The 19548-nt window shown below is 35.5% G+C and overlaps 1 protein-coding gene and 2 long non-coding RNA genes across 8 annotated transcripts in view; 2 read left to right on the forward strand and 1 right to left on the reverse strand.

The window, feature by feature from the left end:
• Positions 1–19548, forward strand: part of pan (transcription factor pangolin) — a 60485-nt gene that overhangs the window by 13693 nt on the left and 27244 nt on the right. For all 4 annotated transcript variants that reach the window (XM_089472815.1, XM_089472807.1, XM_089472808.1 and 1 more), the window contains 4 exons: positions 8910–9021; positions 17765–17852; positions 18077–18157; positions 18230–18379. In XM_089472815.1, coding sequence (XP_089328941.1) covers positions 8910–9021; positions 17765–17852; positions 18077–18157; positions 18230–18379 — 431 coding nt within the window. The remainder of the gene's footprint in view (positions 1–8909; positions 9022–17764; positions 17853–18076; positions 18158–18229; positions 18380–19548) is intronic.
• The window catches only part of LOC149268322 (uncharacterized), a 40093-nt gene that overhangs the window by 4315 nt on the left and 16230 nt on the right, over positions 1–19548 (reverse strand). Inside the window, exons 3-4 of one of the 3 annotated variants that reach the window (XR_016270801.1) lie at positions 13551–13739; positions 12838–13456 (exon numbers count right to left, since the gene is read on the reverse strand). The exons of 1 other annotated variant lie outside the window; for it this stretch is intronic. This is a non-coding gene — a long non-coding RNA (uncharacterized LOC149268322). Of the gene's footprint in view, positions 1–12837; positions 13457–13544; positions 13740–19548 lie in introns of those variants that run through there. One more of the 3 variants, XR_016270802.1, reaches the window with a different exon arrangement.
• On the forward strand, positions 9033–12933 carry LOC149268323 (uncharacterized). The gene is made up of 2 exons (XR_016270805.1): positions 9033–12652; positions 12725–12933. It is a non-coding gene; the product is annotated as an uncharacterized LOC149268323 (long non-coding RNA).

The following is a 19548-nucleotide window of genomic DNA, read 5'->3' on the forward strand; positions in this document are numbered from 1 at the left end:
ATTTTATATATATATATATATATATATATATATATATATATATATATATATATATATATATATATATATATATATATACTCTTATACTTATAAAGATATATATCTATTTAGAAACAAGTAAGAAGGCTCTAGTCGAGGTTGCTCGACTAGGAGATACCCTGAACCCTCCAGCTGATATTCTAATCATTCTGCACTTCCTTTAACACACTTACATACACATGCATCCATACGCACGTATAACAACGTGCTCTGCTAACGGCGCAGTAAGCAGCGACTGCGCTTGGGCTGCGCTGCAATGTGGGCAATATTATATGAATTTATTTATTGAATAATTTCATTTAATTCAGTAAATCTGAAGTCTCCAGGTCTAATAGTATTCCAATGAGGCTGAAAAAACAAAATCAATTTTTCGATTATTCTCGATAAAAAAAGTTATCGGATGATTTATCCATAAAATAATACAAACTCGTACTGCGTATGGTATACACGACTATGCATGCCAAATTTCAGCTCTCTAGCTTTTGTATCTTTTGAGATCGACGCACTCATACGGACGGACGGACAGACAGACAGGGCTATATCGTTTCAGCTCGTCGCCCTTATCAAGAATATATACATAATACATAATTTTTAACAAAACCATTACAGCCTGATTTCCCATTTTCAATGGGTTCAGGGTATAAAAACCACAATAATATTAATTGAACTTGCCTCCGTCTCGAGCACACCACAAGACATTCTATATGCACATTGATCTGTTTGCAAGACTTTTTCTTTATTCTAGGCGATGAAGCGTTCTGATTAGAAACGGATATATTAGGTTAGCACAAGGACAATTGATGTTGGTGTCTATTTAATTTTTGGGCGTTATTTGCACGTGACGTCGTACACTATAAAGAAAAAATTTCGGCCAAATTTGTGAGGACCAATAGTACGTTTTTTGCGATATTCGTGAAATTGTATTTTTTGAAATCATAGGAAAAAAATTAGTTGAGATTTATAAGAATTATTTGCTTCGATATTCTGCTTCTATATTCTTCGCATTATGGAACCTGTGCTATATATGTGAAGGAAGTGTTTGTTAAGCAGTGTAATTTCGGCGAACGCACGCGCCAAGCGAAAGCAAAGGAAAACATTCTAGATTGAGAGGTCAGCTTGGTCAGCTTGCTTAAAGAAAAAAAGCTCCTCTGATGGGGACAGTGAGAGACATCTCACGCCTGAATAGGCTTTACCACACGGGTTCCTTTTTATTTCCGTTTCGTTTTGTGAGACCTTCTGGCTGCGTAACAATAAATGACAAATGGAGGTTAACTGCAATACCTTGAGCAAACTTCTTAAGACCATAGAAAATTGTTTTCTTCTGCTTGCAAGCAGGTGTAACAGGTAGTCAACTTAAAGTGTCTACTGCATTTCTCGACGAATAAGGTGCTCTAATCGCAAGTCCTATGTTAAGAAATAACCGAATAAAAACATAGCAACCTTTAGCAAACATTTACATTATGTAGTCTCCTATATAGAACTACGAATAATAATAATTTTTCTCATGTGTGTGTACACATACATATGTTCATGTGTTAAATGGGGACTCGGGTGGCGATATTTGGTTGCAATTTACCCATTCTTATAGTAACACACAGTGTATGATCTTATTTCCATTAGATACTCTTGGATACCATTTTCAGTGAGTTGGCTGAGGGTAAAATTATTAAACAATTATGCTCCCGAAATAATAAAAGCAATTTATATGGAAATATATGTTTACTCGCGTTCAATAATAAAATTTTATGCTGCATCAAGCACCGCCTAAAATTAGGTTATAACGACGGATATGGGACTGTCGTTATAGATGGAAGACGCTGTTACCATATAAGTTTGCTCATTATAACCGAATTCTACTGTAGTGCTTATATTTACGCATATTGGAGCTGTAAATCGTGTTGAACAATGTCCTTCTCTAACTTCTGATTGACTACATAGGTCTTGTAGAGTCTTAAGACCCGGGGAGAGCGAAAAGTAAACAACTAATTTATACACTAGGATATGATCCGTGAGTATATGATTTGTAAGGACCTATTGGAATATCAGTCCTTCAGCTAAACAGCTTAACCAAATCTGGGCTTACACTACTAAATTATTTTTAGCGTGTCAAGCATTAAACTTGATGCTCTTATGCGATTGAAGATTTTAAATGCAATGTACATTCTAGTAATATTTATTTGAACTAACTCAGGGGTTATTCGAGCGGCTAATGCCGTAGATAATCCATTAAATTTCGAATTTTGTGGCTAAACAATGAATGAGATTACAACAAAATGCGGAAAAAGCTAAAGAATTTCTACATTAATTTATTTATTTATTTTTATTTTTTGGCTATTCAAAATGCCGGTGGTTGGGAGTGACCGATTATAAGGTACTCTTTAAAGGATGATCTGCTTCCACGAGGAGAGTTTTATCAAATTATGGATGGAGGATGAAAATATAATATCGTTAAAAATCGAAATCATAATCACGGAACATGAATGCTCTGAAGCAAAATTGATCTGTTAAAATTGAGTCAAGGAGGTGTCGGTGTCGTAAAGTTTATATATACCTATATATATCTATATATGGTTATACTATCCGTAAGATAGAATCTGCTTATCCATTTTCCATTCAATTCAGCGTATACAAATATTCAATTTAAATCTCTTTAATCAACGTCTACTACGACTACTACTACTATCAGCACCGCACAGTGCAACATCCCCAAAAGTACAGAGAACGCGTATTGCTCCACCCTCTTGGGCCGTATCTGATGTTGGTTGCTATCGGTTCGCTGTGCTTTGGTGGTAGAACCTTCTAGGCCTTCGTCGTCGTCGTCGTGTACATATCAAACGAACTCTACTTTCGCTCTCTCTCTCTCCCTCTCCCTGTTTCTGTTTCTCCTTTTCTCTATCACTCACTCTTTCGCTCTCTTAAAAAGCGTTCTCCCTGTTGTGGTCTCTAGCTTTCTCTTTCCCTCCCTCTCTCTCCTCTCCCTCTCTGTCTCTCTCTCTCTCTCTCTCTCTCTCTCTCTCTCTCTCTCTCTCTCTCTCTCTCTCTCTCTCTCGCCCCAACTGACTTACGTATGTAAACATAATCAACGGACTTACTTCCACTATACACACATACTCAAACCTTTGAGTTGGTATGCGTGTGGAAGCAATCTAAAAAAGCGCGCCGACTACCACAACTACAAATCCTAAACAGCAGCAACAAGCAGCAAAATCAACCACCCAAAATGCTCTGCGTTAAGTGCTGCGCTGTGGATGTGGATGTGCCTTTTAATGAGAGACAAAAAATAATAGCAGAAAGAAAAAACAACCCCCAAATCTTACGCTGCAATTCACTTTTAGACAATGGCGTCCAATTTCAATTCTTGCAGCATCACATAAAGAAATTCATTTTCCATTCCTCAACTCATTTCCATTCCTCAATTCAGCTGATTCTTTAAAAAAGCTTCAGCAATATCTGTTGCCGGATATTACCTGAAGACTATTCTGGAGGCGTTCAAATTGTATAGTTTAAATTATATGCATAGATTGAAATATTATTGACAAAGAATTTGCAAGAAAACAAGACAATAGAAGATAACGTAAACTGAAGATGTGACCTGAAATTGAAAACGGGAATTGAAATCGAAAGGGTATAATGCTATCAATATTTAAGTGTATCTGTAGGAGGCGTGGCAGACCACATAAAGCAGGGCCACGAGCCGAGCTGATTTGACCATGTCCATCCGTATGTATGAATGTGTCCTCAGAAGAAATAACAGCTAGCAAATTATTCATCAGGATCATGTCTGATAGAATTCTGATTTTTATCAGATTCTATCTTATCCCATTGAAAATGGGAAACCAGGGTATAATATACTATCATAGCGACGACCTGAGTTGATATAGCTCTGTCCGGCTGTCGGTCTGTCCGTCCATCCGTATGAACGCCTAGAGCTCAGAAGTTGAAGAGCTAAAGACTTGAAACTTTGCATATATACTCGTGTATACCATACAAAGTACGAGTTTATCATATTTTTTCGATAGCTCATCCTATTTCTTTTTTTTTTTTTTGATAATCGATCAATTTATTTATTTATTTATTTATATTTTTTTTAGTCAAATTTGAACATTTTTAGACCTTGAAACTTTAGATTTACACTGTATCATCATTTGATGAATACGAAAATGTTGTAATTTACAGATTTTGGATCTCACGCTCCGTATTTTAAGTAATAGAAACTTGTACACAGATTTTAACCTTATAATTACGTTTTGAAAGTTTCATATAGATAGTTCCTCTACAAGAGACATTATTCAACAACAACTGCAGCCAAAGCAATCGCTGCTAACTGCGCAGCTAGCAGATCGCGGGATTATAAGTGTGTGTTCATCTGGTTGCTATTGTAAATAAATAAATGCAGGGTATCTAATAACCGTACTCCCAGGAACATTTTTTCTACTTAATCGAATTCCAATGAGTTCACACTGCCATATACGATATTAAAAAAATATATTTATCAATTTTTATCGACTATAGAGTAAATAAAACAAGATTGCAAATGACGCAAAAATTACACACTCACACTAACTACGTTGACAGCACCATGGGCGGCAATCGTCGGCTGCTGTGCATTGGGGAGGTGGGTGGTGTACGGGTCGGGTACCATTGGTTATCGTCGGGTAGCAATGGACTCGAGAAGGAGTTGCGGGGCTGGGGTTAGGGGCACCGCTTAAAACAGTGGGAATGCCGTGGCAGCGTTGGCGGCACTTTTTATATTCGTTTAGCGGCGGCTACATCAAAGGCATATTTTCGGTTTCGCTGACTCGCTTGCTTTGTAGCCGGTCACTGCTTGTTATTATTGCTGTTGCTGTTGTTGCTATTGTTTGCATGTTATTGTTGATTTGTTCATCAACGACGGCCACAACAACAACAGCAACAAATACAACATCGCTGATAATACGAAACAAACTTACAAATATGCTCACATATATGTATGTACTTATGGTACATATGAAAATAAGAGAACTGTTGACTAACCAATAAAAACCTATTCAAATTATAAATTATTAATAGGAATTTCTATGCCCACATATGGATATGGCCTCAGATATAAAACTATGAGCGAATATATTCGTTTCCATGTGAGGAAACATTTGTGTGGACTTTCACACATAAATCATATAATGCAGCTAAAAATTGAATTTTACACTAATTCATTAACTGAATTCGCTATATTGATGTTGTAAAGTCACATGACAGATTAAAAATAATATATCTGCTACTGGAAGCTCTAACCGAGACTGTTCGGCTAGGAGATCCCCTGAACTCTGCTATACACACTTATGTGTGAATAAATTCCCTTCATCAAACTTTCAATTTTGAACTTCCAAAGTATGTACTTGAAATACGTTTATTTTAATTTTGTAGTACAAAATATGTAAATTACAAGATCTTTGTATTTTTCAAATGCACTGATGTTCTACGTCGATAAAGAAGAAATTTCAAGTCTCTACTTCTAGGGTTTTCTGACAGCTCGTACGGGCAGACAGACAACTAAGGCAATTCAGCTCGCCCTGGTATTAATGATTAGCGAATTTATCGAGCCATTGAGGTCGTTACGCTACCATTACAAAAATTTCGTAAAAATAAACAAACTGCTTTAACTGACTGTAAAACTAACACTTGTACTTTTTACACCCTAAACCCATTGAAAATAGGAAATCAGGGTATAATGGTTTTGTTGAAATGTATGTAACTGGCAAAAGGAGGCGTGGCAGCTCACAAAGAATATGGTGCACATTCATTCTCGTCCGGTTTCACCATTATTTTATCAGCAGCGCGTGCCTTGCGTTTTCTCGGCTCTGACATAATGCAACCTTTCTGCTTCGAGTTTTTATACCCTGAACCCATTGAAAATGGGAAATCAGGGTATAATGGTTTTGTGAAAAAGTATGTAACGGGCAGAAGGAGGCGTGGCAGAGTCGATATAGCCCGTCTGTCTGTCCGTCCGTCCGTCCGTATGAGTGCGTCGATCTCAGAAGTTATAAGAGCTAGCTGAAATTTGGCATGCATACTTGTGAGTACCATACGCAGTATGAGTTTGCTTTATTTTTTCGATAAATCGTTCGATAGCTTTTTTATCGAGAATAATCGAAAAATTGATTTTGTTTTTTTTTAGCCTAATTTGAACATTTTTAGACCTGGAGTCTTCAAATTTGTGTTGTATATAAAGTTAATCGATACAAAGATTTTGTAATTTACAGATTTTTGATACCACGCCCCCTTCTCCCCCAATTTGTAAAAAACGCATTTCAAGAGACTTGAAACTTGGGCTTTGAAATGTACACACATATTTACCATATAATTACGCTCTGAAAGTTTCATTAAGATCGTATGTCTACAAAAGAAATTATTTAACAAATAAATTCTCATAATATTGCCCACACTGCAGCGCAGCCCAAGCGCAGTCGCTGCTTACTGCGCAGTTAGCAGAGCGCAGGCTTATGCGTGCTTGTGGATGCATATGTATGTATGTGTGCATAAAAGAAGTTCAGAATGATTAGAATATCAGCTTGGAGGGTTCAGGGTATCTCCTAGTCGAGCAGTCTCGACTGGAGCTTTCTTACTTGTTAACATTAATGTGCGTCAATTTACTTTACTCTTTTTCTTTTACTATACTCAACTGGATACATTCAGTGCTGCCAACATTTTCGGGTAAGAAAATGCTAAAACCTGCTAGAAAAGGCTAGATCAAATTCAAGAATAGCCAGAAATATAGTAACTTCAGTTTTTATACCCTGAAGTTCAGGGCCTGAACCCATTGAAAATGGGAAATTAGGGTATAAAAGTATGTATATTCATGATCAGGGCGACAAGTAAAGTCGATTTGCCCGGTCCGTCTGTCTGTCCATCCGTCTGTCCATATGTATGAAGCAGAAAGACGCGAAGAATTATTGAAATATCAGTTGCTCGAAGGCTTCAGGGGATCTCGTACTCGAGCAGTCTCGACTAGGACTTTCTTACTTGTCATTAATTATATTTATATTCGAAAATTGACACACAATTATCGAGCTCAATAAAATCAATTTTCTCCTCGGCAATAATATTCAAGTATTTCAGAGGCACTTTAAATAATGCTGGTTTGATTTTAAAAAAATGCCAAATTTCCCGCCATCAGCAGATTACAATTTTTCCTGCAATAGGCAGTTGAAAAAGGCTAAGTTAGGTAAAAGGCTAAGTTGGCAGCCCTGTATACATACCATGCTCAATACTAGTACGTTTTACTATATATTATAGTTATCTCACTCTGTTGCATTGTCAGGCCGAGACTACGCAGAACAGAGATCTGTTAGGCTCGCGAGAGAATCACATGAAAAGGAAAGGAATAGAACCCTATAACGGTAAAACAACAATTTGGTTCTCTTTCGTTCTCTTTACTTCGCTTACTAGAGATAATACAAATGTAAATCAGTGATGGTACAAGAATTAATTGAATAACGAAATATCGGAAATGAAAATTAATAAAGAAAATAAAAATATCGATACGACATATATATATTCTTAATCAGGGCGACGAAATGAGTCGATTTGTCCGTATCTGTCATCTGTCCGTATGTACGTCGATTTCAGAAGATATATAAGCTAGAGACTTTAATTTCTTTAAATGTCCGTATATACAGCGCGGATATCGAATTATCACCAAAAATCTATAGTTCATCCCGTTATTTTTTTATCGACAAGAAACTTTATCGAAAATCAGTTATTAAATTATATCTCCTACAACTTTAAAGCTAGAGTCTCCAAACTTTAAATATATATTTAAATGCATTTTATGCAATTTCGGTTTTTCCACCCCCACATCCTCACCTTTTTAAAAGGCGTATTTCAATAACTAGAGATAACTTGTGCTTCAACAAATTCATGGATTTCATTGTTATAATCATGATCTGAAAGTTTCATGAAGATGGTATATTCACAAGAAAAGTTATAAAACAACGAAGTTCTCAATGACAAAAATGACTGAAATAGCTATTGCTCGAAGGGTTCAGGGGATCTCGTAGTCGAGCTGTCTTGATTAGAGCTTTCTTGTTATACTCTGAAACCATTGAAAATGGGAAATCAGGGTATAGTGGTTTTGTTGAAATGTATGTAACAGGCAGAAGTCTGTCCGTATGTATGAACGCGTCGATTTCAGAAGATATAAGAGCTAGAGACTTCCGTATATCGGAAAATGCATTTTCCGATTTGCCACGCCCCTAGTGGGCGTGTTCTAAATTTCAAGACGGACATTGCATAAAACCTATATACTAATTCACTTTCGTGAATGAGTATAAAAATCCAGAATTCATGCTGCCCGCTGTTTTGGAATTTTATAAAAAAAAGCCTGATTTGACGGGAAAAAAGGAATTTGGCAACACTGGCTATGACTGTCAGCTGCCGACGTCCACGTGTCAAGGGAGTGGGATGAACTTAATTTAGGAGGAATCAACCAATAGGCCTGCCCGTTTTACGGCGCTGTGTGGCATTCGCACACATTCACATTTCGCTCTTCATCGGAAAAACTCTAGACATGAGCAGGTGGTTGAGGAGGCCCAGAGCGAAGGTCAACGGCAGTCCAGTGACCTTTTCCACTGTGCTACAATCCAATCTAAGCAAATTCGTTTATATCACGTCCACACCTACTAAATATCTAACACTTCCCAGAAGCAATTCATTGTCGGGCTTGTATTAAATTTCAAATTTTAAGTAATATGAATTCCAAACTCATTTAAGACATTGAAATCAAATATATTTATATGTATGCGTATATCTAAGCTCAGACATTATTAGCTTTACAAATAATTGATAAAAACGTTGTTTGTTTCTATTTTTTGTTTGTTTTTATTTATTTGTAGGCAAATAAAATTGGTCTACCTCCATTTTTCTGCCACAATGGAGATCCATTAACAACACCACCGCCTGCACATTGTGGAATACCTCCTTATCAGCTGGATCCTAAAGCAATAGGTAAGTGTATTTAGCTCCCTTTGTATTATTTGTTCCCTTTCAGCAATGGTATTAGATGATATTTAAAATAATAAAGTAAGAAAATCGAGAGAGAGAGAGTTTTCTAGGGAATTGAATACAAAAATACAAAAGATAAGATATGAATGTAAGTCAAGAGAGAAAACATTCCTCACTTTGAAGCTTGCCAATCATCGAACTCGAAGATTTTCGCCTATTTAATGAAAATGTATGCAAATGTATGCGAGCCATGAATATGATAATGACTCGTCAATTGTCTGGAAAATTGTCATTGTCTTGAATTAATAGAGTCATCTAAAAAATGTTGTTTAACATGAATGCCATTAAGCTAGGTACACACGATGCAAACAATTTGCAGCAAGTTGATTGCTGCAGTCAAATTTGCACGTTTGAGCACGAGTGCAAACATTTTGCTGCAAACAAAAAATTTGCAATAACTGTTTGCGGAAACTTTTTTGCTTGTCGTTTGAATACAGAATTTTACCGTTAACTTGGTTGCGTCAGTTGCTTGCTTGTTTGCATGTGCTGCTTGCTTTCAGTCGCAATATTGCCGCAAGCAAAGCAACATGGGGGATCGCGAGAAAACAATTGAATTGATCGAATTGTACGAGAATTTCTCAGTTTTATGGGATGTTTCGTCAGCAGACTCTAAAAAAAAGTATAAAAAGATTTTCTAATAAAAAATTGTAATAGTTTATTTTCATCGCCATATAGTAGCTCTTTTAAAAGGTTCTGATGCACTCCTTTTTCATCTCTCTAGAAATCCACTCTTTCTTCTCATTCTTCTCTCTTCTCATTTTTTTTTCGTTTTATCAAAATTGCTAATTTAAACAGGAGCAACTCTCGATTTTTGTGTAGACATAATATAAACACGTCGTTATTCCTTGACTTTTTCAAAACAACAGAGCTTGCAAATGAGTGTCACTTGCAAGCAATGCAAACAAAAACAAGTAAGAAAGCTCCAGTCGAGACTGCTCGACTAGGAGATACCCTGAAGCATTAGCTATTTCAATAATTTTTCGCGTTTTTCAGCTTACACAAGAAACACACGCACACACAGGCATACCTACCTAGCAATAAAGGTGTAGTAGATATAATTTTATAACTGGTTTTCGATAAGGTTTTTTATCGATAAAAAAAGATCGGAATGAGTTATCGATTTTTAATGATAAACTCGATATCCGCGCTGTAAATACGAACATTTAAAAAAAAGGTCCGTGTATATCACGCGCATATCAAGTTTTTCTTTTTATATCGATAACTACTGCTGATATTTTATTATCGATCAATAACCTTATCGAAAGCTAGTTATTTAATTATATCTCCTATACCTTTAGAGCTAGAGCTTGCAAATTTTGAATGTAGACTTATATGTATTTTATGTAATTTCGATTTTTTTTGTAATTTACTCCCTACCCCTATATTCACCCCCTCACCCTAACCTTTGTAAAAGGCGTATTTCAAGTACTAGAGACGTGTGCTTGGGAATGTACATACATTTTCACCATATGATTGTACGACTAGAAATTAAATTATTCAACAAATAAATTCTTATAATGTTGCACACACTACAGCCCAGCCCAAGCGCAGTCGCTGCTTACTGCGCAGTTAGCAGAGCGCGTTCTAATACGTGCGTGTGTATGTATGTGTGTCGAAAATAAGTTCAGACTGATTAGAATATAAGATTAGAGGGTTCAGGGTATCCCTTAGTCGAGCAGTCTCGACTAGTCTTCTTACTTGTTATTAATTAAAAATTAAGATTTCTAAGCAAAAAGTAGAGACCCATGCCGCACATTTCGTTTGAGATAAAGAAGATAGGTATATAATCGTGCTGACTTGTATAAATGGTATACCAAATTCGACAAGTAAGCTTAATATCGTTTTGATTTTGTATTTGCATTTGCGATCATAGGGGAGGGGAAAGATAGACACTCATGAAGGATGAAAACAATTAGTGAAAAATAGTTTTATGCAATCGAAGTAACCCAACCGCGAGCTATTGACTTTCTCACCCTTCATCTCAAACGATATTCAAACATATTATGAAATATAATAATTGCGTATGTTGAGTATTCTTCTTTTTTTTGAATGCTCGATTAGGGCGTCCATTCATACTGTCAAATTTGCCATATACATCTCTCTCTCACTCACTCTATGTGGTTTGTTAAGGATTTCGCGGTGGTTGGCCGTTTAAGGGCTCTGCTAATGGGTGTATATGGTCGGGGGTACGTTCGACTGGTTGGGTCTGAATGGAAGCCAGCAGCGTAAATAAAAGGCCATGCACTTAAGAGCTGCTTGCGGATTACATGGCATTATTATCCTTAACAATGGGTGCCATACTAATAATTGAATAACACAATATACAACAAAAAATCCGACCTAGCTGCGACTGTGATTTCAAATCGACTTTAGCGAGGGGAAGCAATGCCATTCTCCCACCAGTCGAACCAGTCCAGCCACCAATTATATTATTTTTATTATTATTATTATTATACGCTCTTAAGAGGCGTGTAATTTGTTGTTTTCATAAGCTATGATCTCTATATGTTTGGCATATTTGAAATCATTTCATATATATTTACCCTTTGACATATTATTTTGTTTGATAATTTTATATTTATATTTGTTTTTGGGAAAAAAGTTTCGCTTTACGAACAATGTTTCGCATATCGACCAACATAAAAATTTAAAAACAATAATTGTATGCAAAATTTCTTTGTGTTAAACATCGAAATAAGGGATACCCCGAATATACATTATTTTGCTGTCGGTTGAACTTTTTAACATTAATTGGCACTATTTCTTATACAATATACGTGCCTAATTTGCGGTTTCGGTTAACGAACGTCTCGCTTAACTACCAATATGCTGGAACGAGTTTTGAGTTACAATAGACCCTCTGTTAACGAACAATATGCTGGAACGAATTTTTTTCGTTAACCGAGGGTCTATTGTAATTCACATTGGCTGTGTTTAGCAAAAAGATATAATATATTTAATAAAAAGCAAGTAAGAAACCTCTAGTCGAGACTGCTCGACTACGAGATCCCCTGAACCCTTCGAGCAATTGATATTCCAAAAATTATTCGCACATTCACACACGCACACTCACAGGCATACGCACACACGCATAAACACGCATTGCTTGCAGTGGTGGCTTACTACGGGCACTTTATTGTTTAATAACATTTCTTGTGGATGGACTATCTTCATGAAACTTATAGATTATAAATATAACAAAGACATGCATGTATTTGCCAAAGCACAAGTCTCTACTATTCGAAATACGCATTTTAAAAATATATGGGGTGAATGTGGGTGAATAAATCGACTTAGCTCTGATCAAGAATATATATACTTTATGGGGTCTGCTACGCCTCCTTCTGCCTGTTACATACTTTTAACAAAACCATGATACCATGATTTCCCATTTTCAATGGATTCAGGGTATAAAAAGAAAATTTTACAACGTTCAATGGAAAACTTTCCCAGAGATGAAATGAAGCTGCTTCGATTGCGTACAACTATCAATGAAAGCGCTTGGGATAGAAAACTTGCAGCTGAATGATTTATAGCGATCTATTCTGCATTATTATCTATTAATAATACAATGGTGAGTAATTAGAGCTTAGGGGTCACATGTTATTCTCGTATGTAACGATGATATTATGATATATCCTCCCAGGTCGAGTATAGCAAGTGAACGATGATATTATGATATATCCTCCCAGGTCGAGTATGGCAAATGAAAGGTTCATCAATAAAAATATTTTGAAACAAGCCGCAAGGACAGACAAATTTACAATATAAATTGTGTAAACTGTATTTTGACATAATCTGTTTGCATTACAATATAAACGCCTAATTGTTGGACTATTGAGGATGTGCTGAATAGGAGGGCGTCTTTTCGTCTTGACCGCCAATCCACTGTCAGCATGAAGAGGACGACGCGCATTGCCTTTGACTGCGAGGGTTGGCAGTGCAAGCAACCCCCACAGCTCGTGCCCGTTCATCGGGATCGAAATTGGGTTGGGATCGCAATCGTTGTCGGCGTTGTGGTAATAGTCGTCGTCGTCCTTGGCACATGCCTCTTTAGATTGCCCGATAATGATATGCGCAGCTTAAGTATTACGCACAGCACAAATAGCTGCATTGAACATGACCAAAGGGGAGTGAAAATTTGGAATGGAGATTGAAACGAGGCTGAGAACGGGAACGGGTAACGGCTTTCCTTACTTTAAAGCAATAAGCTTTAATACGACATTTGCAATGACAAAGGGGGTTGACACTCATGAATTTGTCCGAACTGAGATGCATATGCTACGTCGACTAAATAACATCCTTTAGTTTTTTTTTTTAAAGACTGGGTTTCACTTCTGCAACATCTTATGGTCTCTGGTTTATGATGGAATAGGATCTAGAATAATTTTAATAGGTTTATTGAATATACAAATAATATATATTAATAAAAATATTACGAATTTTATATATTCCTTTACACTTACACTTACAATGATTGGTGTTTATGGTTCGGATATTTTATAGTTCATATGTATTATAAATAAACATATATATGAGCGTTTTGCTTCAACTAATCGAATGTCTCGCAAATATGTAGGGCAACACACTTAAGGGTTGCGAAGCGAACGACAAAAAGATATCAGTATCACTAATGCGGCCAGACTCATTCAACTAGAAATCTAAAATGAGAAATAAAAAACAATTAGGAGCGGAAGTGCTCGACTATGAGATACCTTCAGCTGCATGTTCAGGCTTTCTATTTAGCTCAACATCGATTTGTTTTGATTTATTTTGTGTATTCCAAAACTATATTTTATTAAATGGTAGACAAACATTGGAACACGGGATCTGGTACTCTGCTGTACTATTGTACGGACGGATTTATCAAAGATATGAAATTAATTTTTCTGTCGCTATATATTGAAACATCCGTACTTACACAGATGGTCGTGTTTCATGCTCTACGCTTCTTATCTTATCTTCAATGATCTAGATCACTGCTTTTGCATTTTCAATCAGCATAGGGTATATGATATAGAGAACGCCTAATGAATTAAAAGCATGTTGCACAACCACATAATAATGACATCCTTTTCTGTCGCTAGATTCGTGTCTTTTTTTATCGCGAGCCTTTTGCGCCCCACTGTCGCAGCACACGCACTCAATATAGCCCGCGGGTCATTGCTGTGGCAAATGACAGACCCTTTACACCCTTTTCCCAGCTTTGGATATAACCATACAATACACCTTGAAAATGACAACAACACTAAGAAGTTCATTGTAAAGGGGAAAAAAAAAAACAACAACAGCCAGCGGTCCATGAAATAGATGCGACAACAAATCTTCAATTAAAATGAATACATGAGACATGAGAGAATTGGGAAATGCAATTCACCAAATAATCCCATATTTACGCATTTAAAAAAAAAAAATGGAAGGACGGGGATTCATTATTCGTCCATGTTAATTTAGTTGTTTCCCTCTCTCGCTCACTCTCTATCTTTCGCAATATTTCGCTCTCTCTGCCTATCACTATCGATATATTCTCTCCCTTTCGTTTGCTCTTTCAGATTATTAAATGGATATCTATCTAACTTTCTCTCTCTGTCTAGATTTTTCTCTCACTATCTCTGTCTATCTACCTATCTGTCTCTCTTTCTCTATCTATCTTTCTCGCCTTCTCTCTCTCTCTCTCTCTCTTTCTCTATCTATCTTTCTCGCCTTTTTTCTCTCTCTATTTCTCTATCTATTTTTCTCGCCTTCTCTCTCTCTCTCTCTATCTATCTTTCTCGCCTTCTCTTTTTCTCTGTCTCTCTCTCTCTGAAAAGGGTTAGAATATTTTGTTAAAGCTCAAGTTAAGCAAGTTATATACATATATTCTTCAGAAATTTTTTCGAGCTGAAAAAATGCGTATTGGGCATGGTTACAATCCTTATATTTTCATGATCATTCTTAGAGGTACAAAAATATATGACAGCCAGCAATGAAGAGACAAATGAAAGTGATATAATTATTACTAATCCTATGATGTGATATTTTAATATTATTAAATTTTTTTCAATTTCAATTTATTTCACTCTGTTATAGTTACTTGATGTTGTGAATGGTATTTTACAATGTTTTAATATTATATTATATAAACAAGTAAGAAGGGTCCAGACGAGACTGCTCGACTAGGAGATACCCTGAACCCTCTAAGCTGATATTCTACTCATTCTGCACTTCTTTTATGCACACATGCATACAAACGCACGTATAATCACGCGCTCTGCTGACTGCACAGATAGCAGCAACTGCGCTTGGGTTGCGTTGCAGTGTGGGCAATATCATGAGAATTTATTTGTTGAATAATTTCTTTCTTTCTCTTTCAGAGCGTGATCATATAGTTAGAATGTGTGTACATTCTAAAGCACAAGTCTCTAGTACCTTAAATACGTTTTTAACAAATTGGGGCAAAGAGGGCGTGGTATCCGAAATCAGTAAATTACAAAACTTTCTTCATAAATATATACACAGTAAAACTTAAGTCTCTAGGTCTAAAAGTGTTCAAATTAGGCTGAAATAACAATGACGATCTTTCGATTATTTTCGATAAAAAGTTATCGAAAAAATAGGACAAACTTGTTGCGTTTTGTATACACGACTATACATGCTAAATTTCAGCTCTTTAGCTTTTATATCTTCTGAGATCGGCTTGCTTATATGGAAGGACGGACAGACAGCTCGTCGTCCTGACCAAGAATATATATACTTTATGGGGTCTGCGATGATTCCTTCTGCCTGTTACATACTTTTCACAAAACCATTATACTCTGATTTCCCATTTTCGATGGGCTCAGGGTATAACAATATATGTATATGTTAGTCTCATTTAATGATTAATACGATTATATATTATATATCATTTAATTATATTTTGCCCTTGGACTGCAGTGTTAGCAATTTTATGAGACTTTATTTGTTGTTTATTTGTATTTCTTTTGCTGCTATCCACTATTCCGCTGCTACTATCTTCATGAAACTATTAGAAAGTAATTTTAATAGTAAATAGTAATAGTATATTGTAATAGATAATAAATGGTAATAATTATTTAAATAGGGTTTTTATAAATTGGGGGCGAAGAGGACGTGGTATCCAATATCTGTAAATTAAAAAATCTGTATTTATAAAGTATTAAATCTGAAGCTTCTAGTTCTATTAGTATAGAAATATTGTTATAAAAAAAAAAAAACGTATAGATCATTTTCGATAAAAAAATGAAATTGGATGAGTTTTATAATATATATAGGAGTATTATAAATTTGAGTTAAACTATAATCCATGTACAAAATAATGAAATTTTTAATATATTTTCACCCCTCTTAAGCGTCATAAAAGTTTGTAATTGAATTGCTGTTGACCTTCTGTTTATAATTAATTTTAAGTGATTGAAGATACTATTGTATTGTACGCCGCCCTCTCGAAATCTGTGCCTCCCAGAGCTCTGGTGCTTAAGCGATAAACTTGACAATTACGTTACGGTAACTGCTTTCTTAGGATTGATAATATTTCTACCTACTATTGGCGTTGAAAATCCAAAGATGTCGTATCCTCTACATTTTTACAGTTAGACGTTCAAATTTATGTTGATCTTTACGAAAATGCATGTATTGGTAGTCTAAAAAGTTTTTTTGTATTTTGCCAATAGATGTCGTTGGCGTCATATATCTCCAGTGCTACAAATCACATTATGTACACATTGTGGTGTTCGATTGGTAGCACTTTAGGCTTCGATTACCAAAAAAAAAAAAAAAAAAATGTAATTCAAAGAATTTGAAAAAAGTTACAGCTGTTCAAAAATGAGTGAACATAAAGATGAAATTCGCTATATTTTGAAATTTTTGTATAAAAAAGGGAAGAATGCCACGCAAGCCACTAATGAAATTTGTGATGTTTACGGTGACGATGCTCTATCAGTTCGTGTAGCACAACAATGGTTCGCTCGCTTCCGTTCTGGAAATTTCGATGTGAAAGATGCACCTCGCTCTGGTCGACCAATCTTTGAAAAAGTCGATGAAATTATGGAAAGGATTGACCAGGACCGTCACAAAAGCGCAAATGAACTAAACAATCGTCATCAAACGGTTCTGAACCACCATTTAGAAAAAGCTGGCTACAAAAAGAAGCTCGATGTATGGATACCACATGAATTGTCTGTGAAAGGAATAATCCACTATGAGCTTCAGCCTGGCCAGTTATTGATTCGACACTTTACTGTGAACAACTGATGAGATTGAAGCAAGCAATCGAAAAAAAAAAAACGGATTTAATAAAGTTTATTATAAATAAGTTTATTATAAATATTATTTGATTTGAAGTTTCATTACAAATACGAAAAGACTTTTTAGACTACCCAATATATATATGTGCGGCGTGGAAAATCGAGAAAATCAATATTATTCTGTAAATAAAAATCCATCATTTGATAGATTCCCTCCTGAAAGTAGCCAAAAATTATTCGTCTGTTTTTGAATATACTACGAAGTTTTAGTCGTAAACTAAATAATTACTACTTTTTACTGTCGAAATATTTGTACTTTGACCATTCTTAGCAGTTTTCACTTAAAAAATAATTTATTGTTTATATACAATATATAAAATTGCTACATGTGTCTTATTATATGATCATTAAAAATTAACCATTATTATTTAACTTCTTTTTAGGCTTAACTCGTCCTGCTTTGTATCCGTTCACGGCAACGCAATATCCTTATCCGATGCTAAGTCCCGATATGTCTCAAGTAGCTTCATGGTAAGTGGGAAAAATGATTAGTATTTCACTAACATATCGAGCTCTTATCTAATTGGCGTTCATTCTTGATAACTGCGATGCTATTAACTAATGCACTTCAATGAAACGTCCACCACGTGATCTACATGTTTTATTAAATATGCAGCATAAAAATAAATGCAACTCTTAATCATATTTGAAATGTATTAATTATGATTATTTTATTTCGGTTCTATCTTTTTTAGGCACACACCATCTGTATACTCAGCATCTAGTTTTAGAACACCCTATCCATCATCGCTTCCAATTAATACAACGCTACCAAGGTGATTAGAAAATCAATTTCGAAATATAAATTACAGTTCAGAGCGAATTCATAAATTTTTTGACACTTTCAGCGACTTTCCATTTCGGTTCTCTCCGAGTCTGTTGCCTTCGGTTCATGCCACATCACATCACGTATTGAATTCCCATCCTGCGATTGGGGCATCCACGACAAAGCAGGATTGCGGCGTGCAGGATTCCACAACGAACAATCGATATTCGAGGTAAATTATACATACATATGTATTAATATATAATATACAGGGTTGTCTATATTCGACTGACCCATTCTCTTTAAAATCAAAGATTAACACATTTTTTGTATGTTGACGATAATAATCATTTGAATTGGTTGAAGTAGATTTGTTAACATCACTTTTTGAAAAGGATATCTCTTAAATACCCGCCTTGAGAATTAACGGCGTATTGTGCAAGTTTTTCAGCATTTTCTATAGTTTTAACAATCATTTCGGCTGAATGTTGTTCTTGAGCTCTTCTGTGGTCGTTGGCTTATTAAGATAGGCCTTTGAGGAAACAATTTCTTTGAAAAATCGATTGTGATGTGAGCCCTCTTGGTGAAACCAGAACTGCATCATACGCTTTCGAACAATAATTGGCATCACGAAAGTGGTTATCATATCGCAATTACGCTACTGATTAATGTCAACACTTGACTATCTTCATTTTTGAATAAAAATATAATCGATTTCGCACTAAAGCCGCGTCAAAAAGTGACTTTTTCGTCGTAAAGGGGTACCTCTTGTATTTCGTGAGGATTTTTATTGGCGTAAATACGGCAATTTTGCTTGTTTACCATCCCAATCAATAAGAAATGAGCCACATCTATGAGTTTTCACATTTGACTTGAGTTGTTTTGTAAATTTCAACAATTTGGGAGCGCTCACGTGGCGTAAAATGAATCATGGTAAAAATCTGTTTAGAATAAAGCTTCCAACGCGGTATGTTAATAAGCGATCTGGCATCTCTGTCAAAAGATATAAGGCTGCCAGATGGGTCAGTCGAATATGGATAACCTTGTATATAGTATGTATATAGATCAGTGCTTTTCTTTTCACAATATCTTTATTTATGATTATGTTGGATGTTTAAATATAGTTTTAAATATACTTATAGAGTATGTAATGAATAATGAATATCAGTTTCTTGTGTTTGAAAGCATAATTATTTATTACGGAGTTTTGGTCATATATTGATACGAATATAGATTGCTTTTTTTTTTTTTTTTTTTTTTTTTTTTTCTTTCTTTAATATATATGTAAAATGTCACTAAAACGGTTTTTATTCACCTATATATATAAAAGAGATTTGTGTAAAAGTGTCCAAGCACTTATAACTCGAGATCTGCTGGACCAATTTTCATGGTTTTTGATTT

Source organism: Drosophila arizonae, chromosome 6 (assembly GCF_054131065.1).
Source record: "Drosophila arizonae isolate 15081-1271.41 chromosome 6, UAZ_ARI_1.0, whole genome shotgun sequence".
NCBI lineage: Eukaryota > Metazoa > Arthropoda > Insecta > Diptera > Drosophilidae > Drosophila > Drosophila arizonae.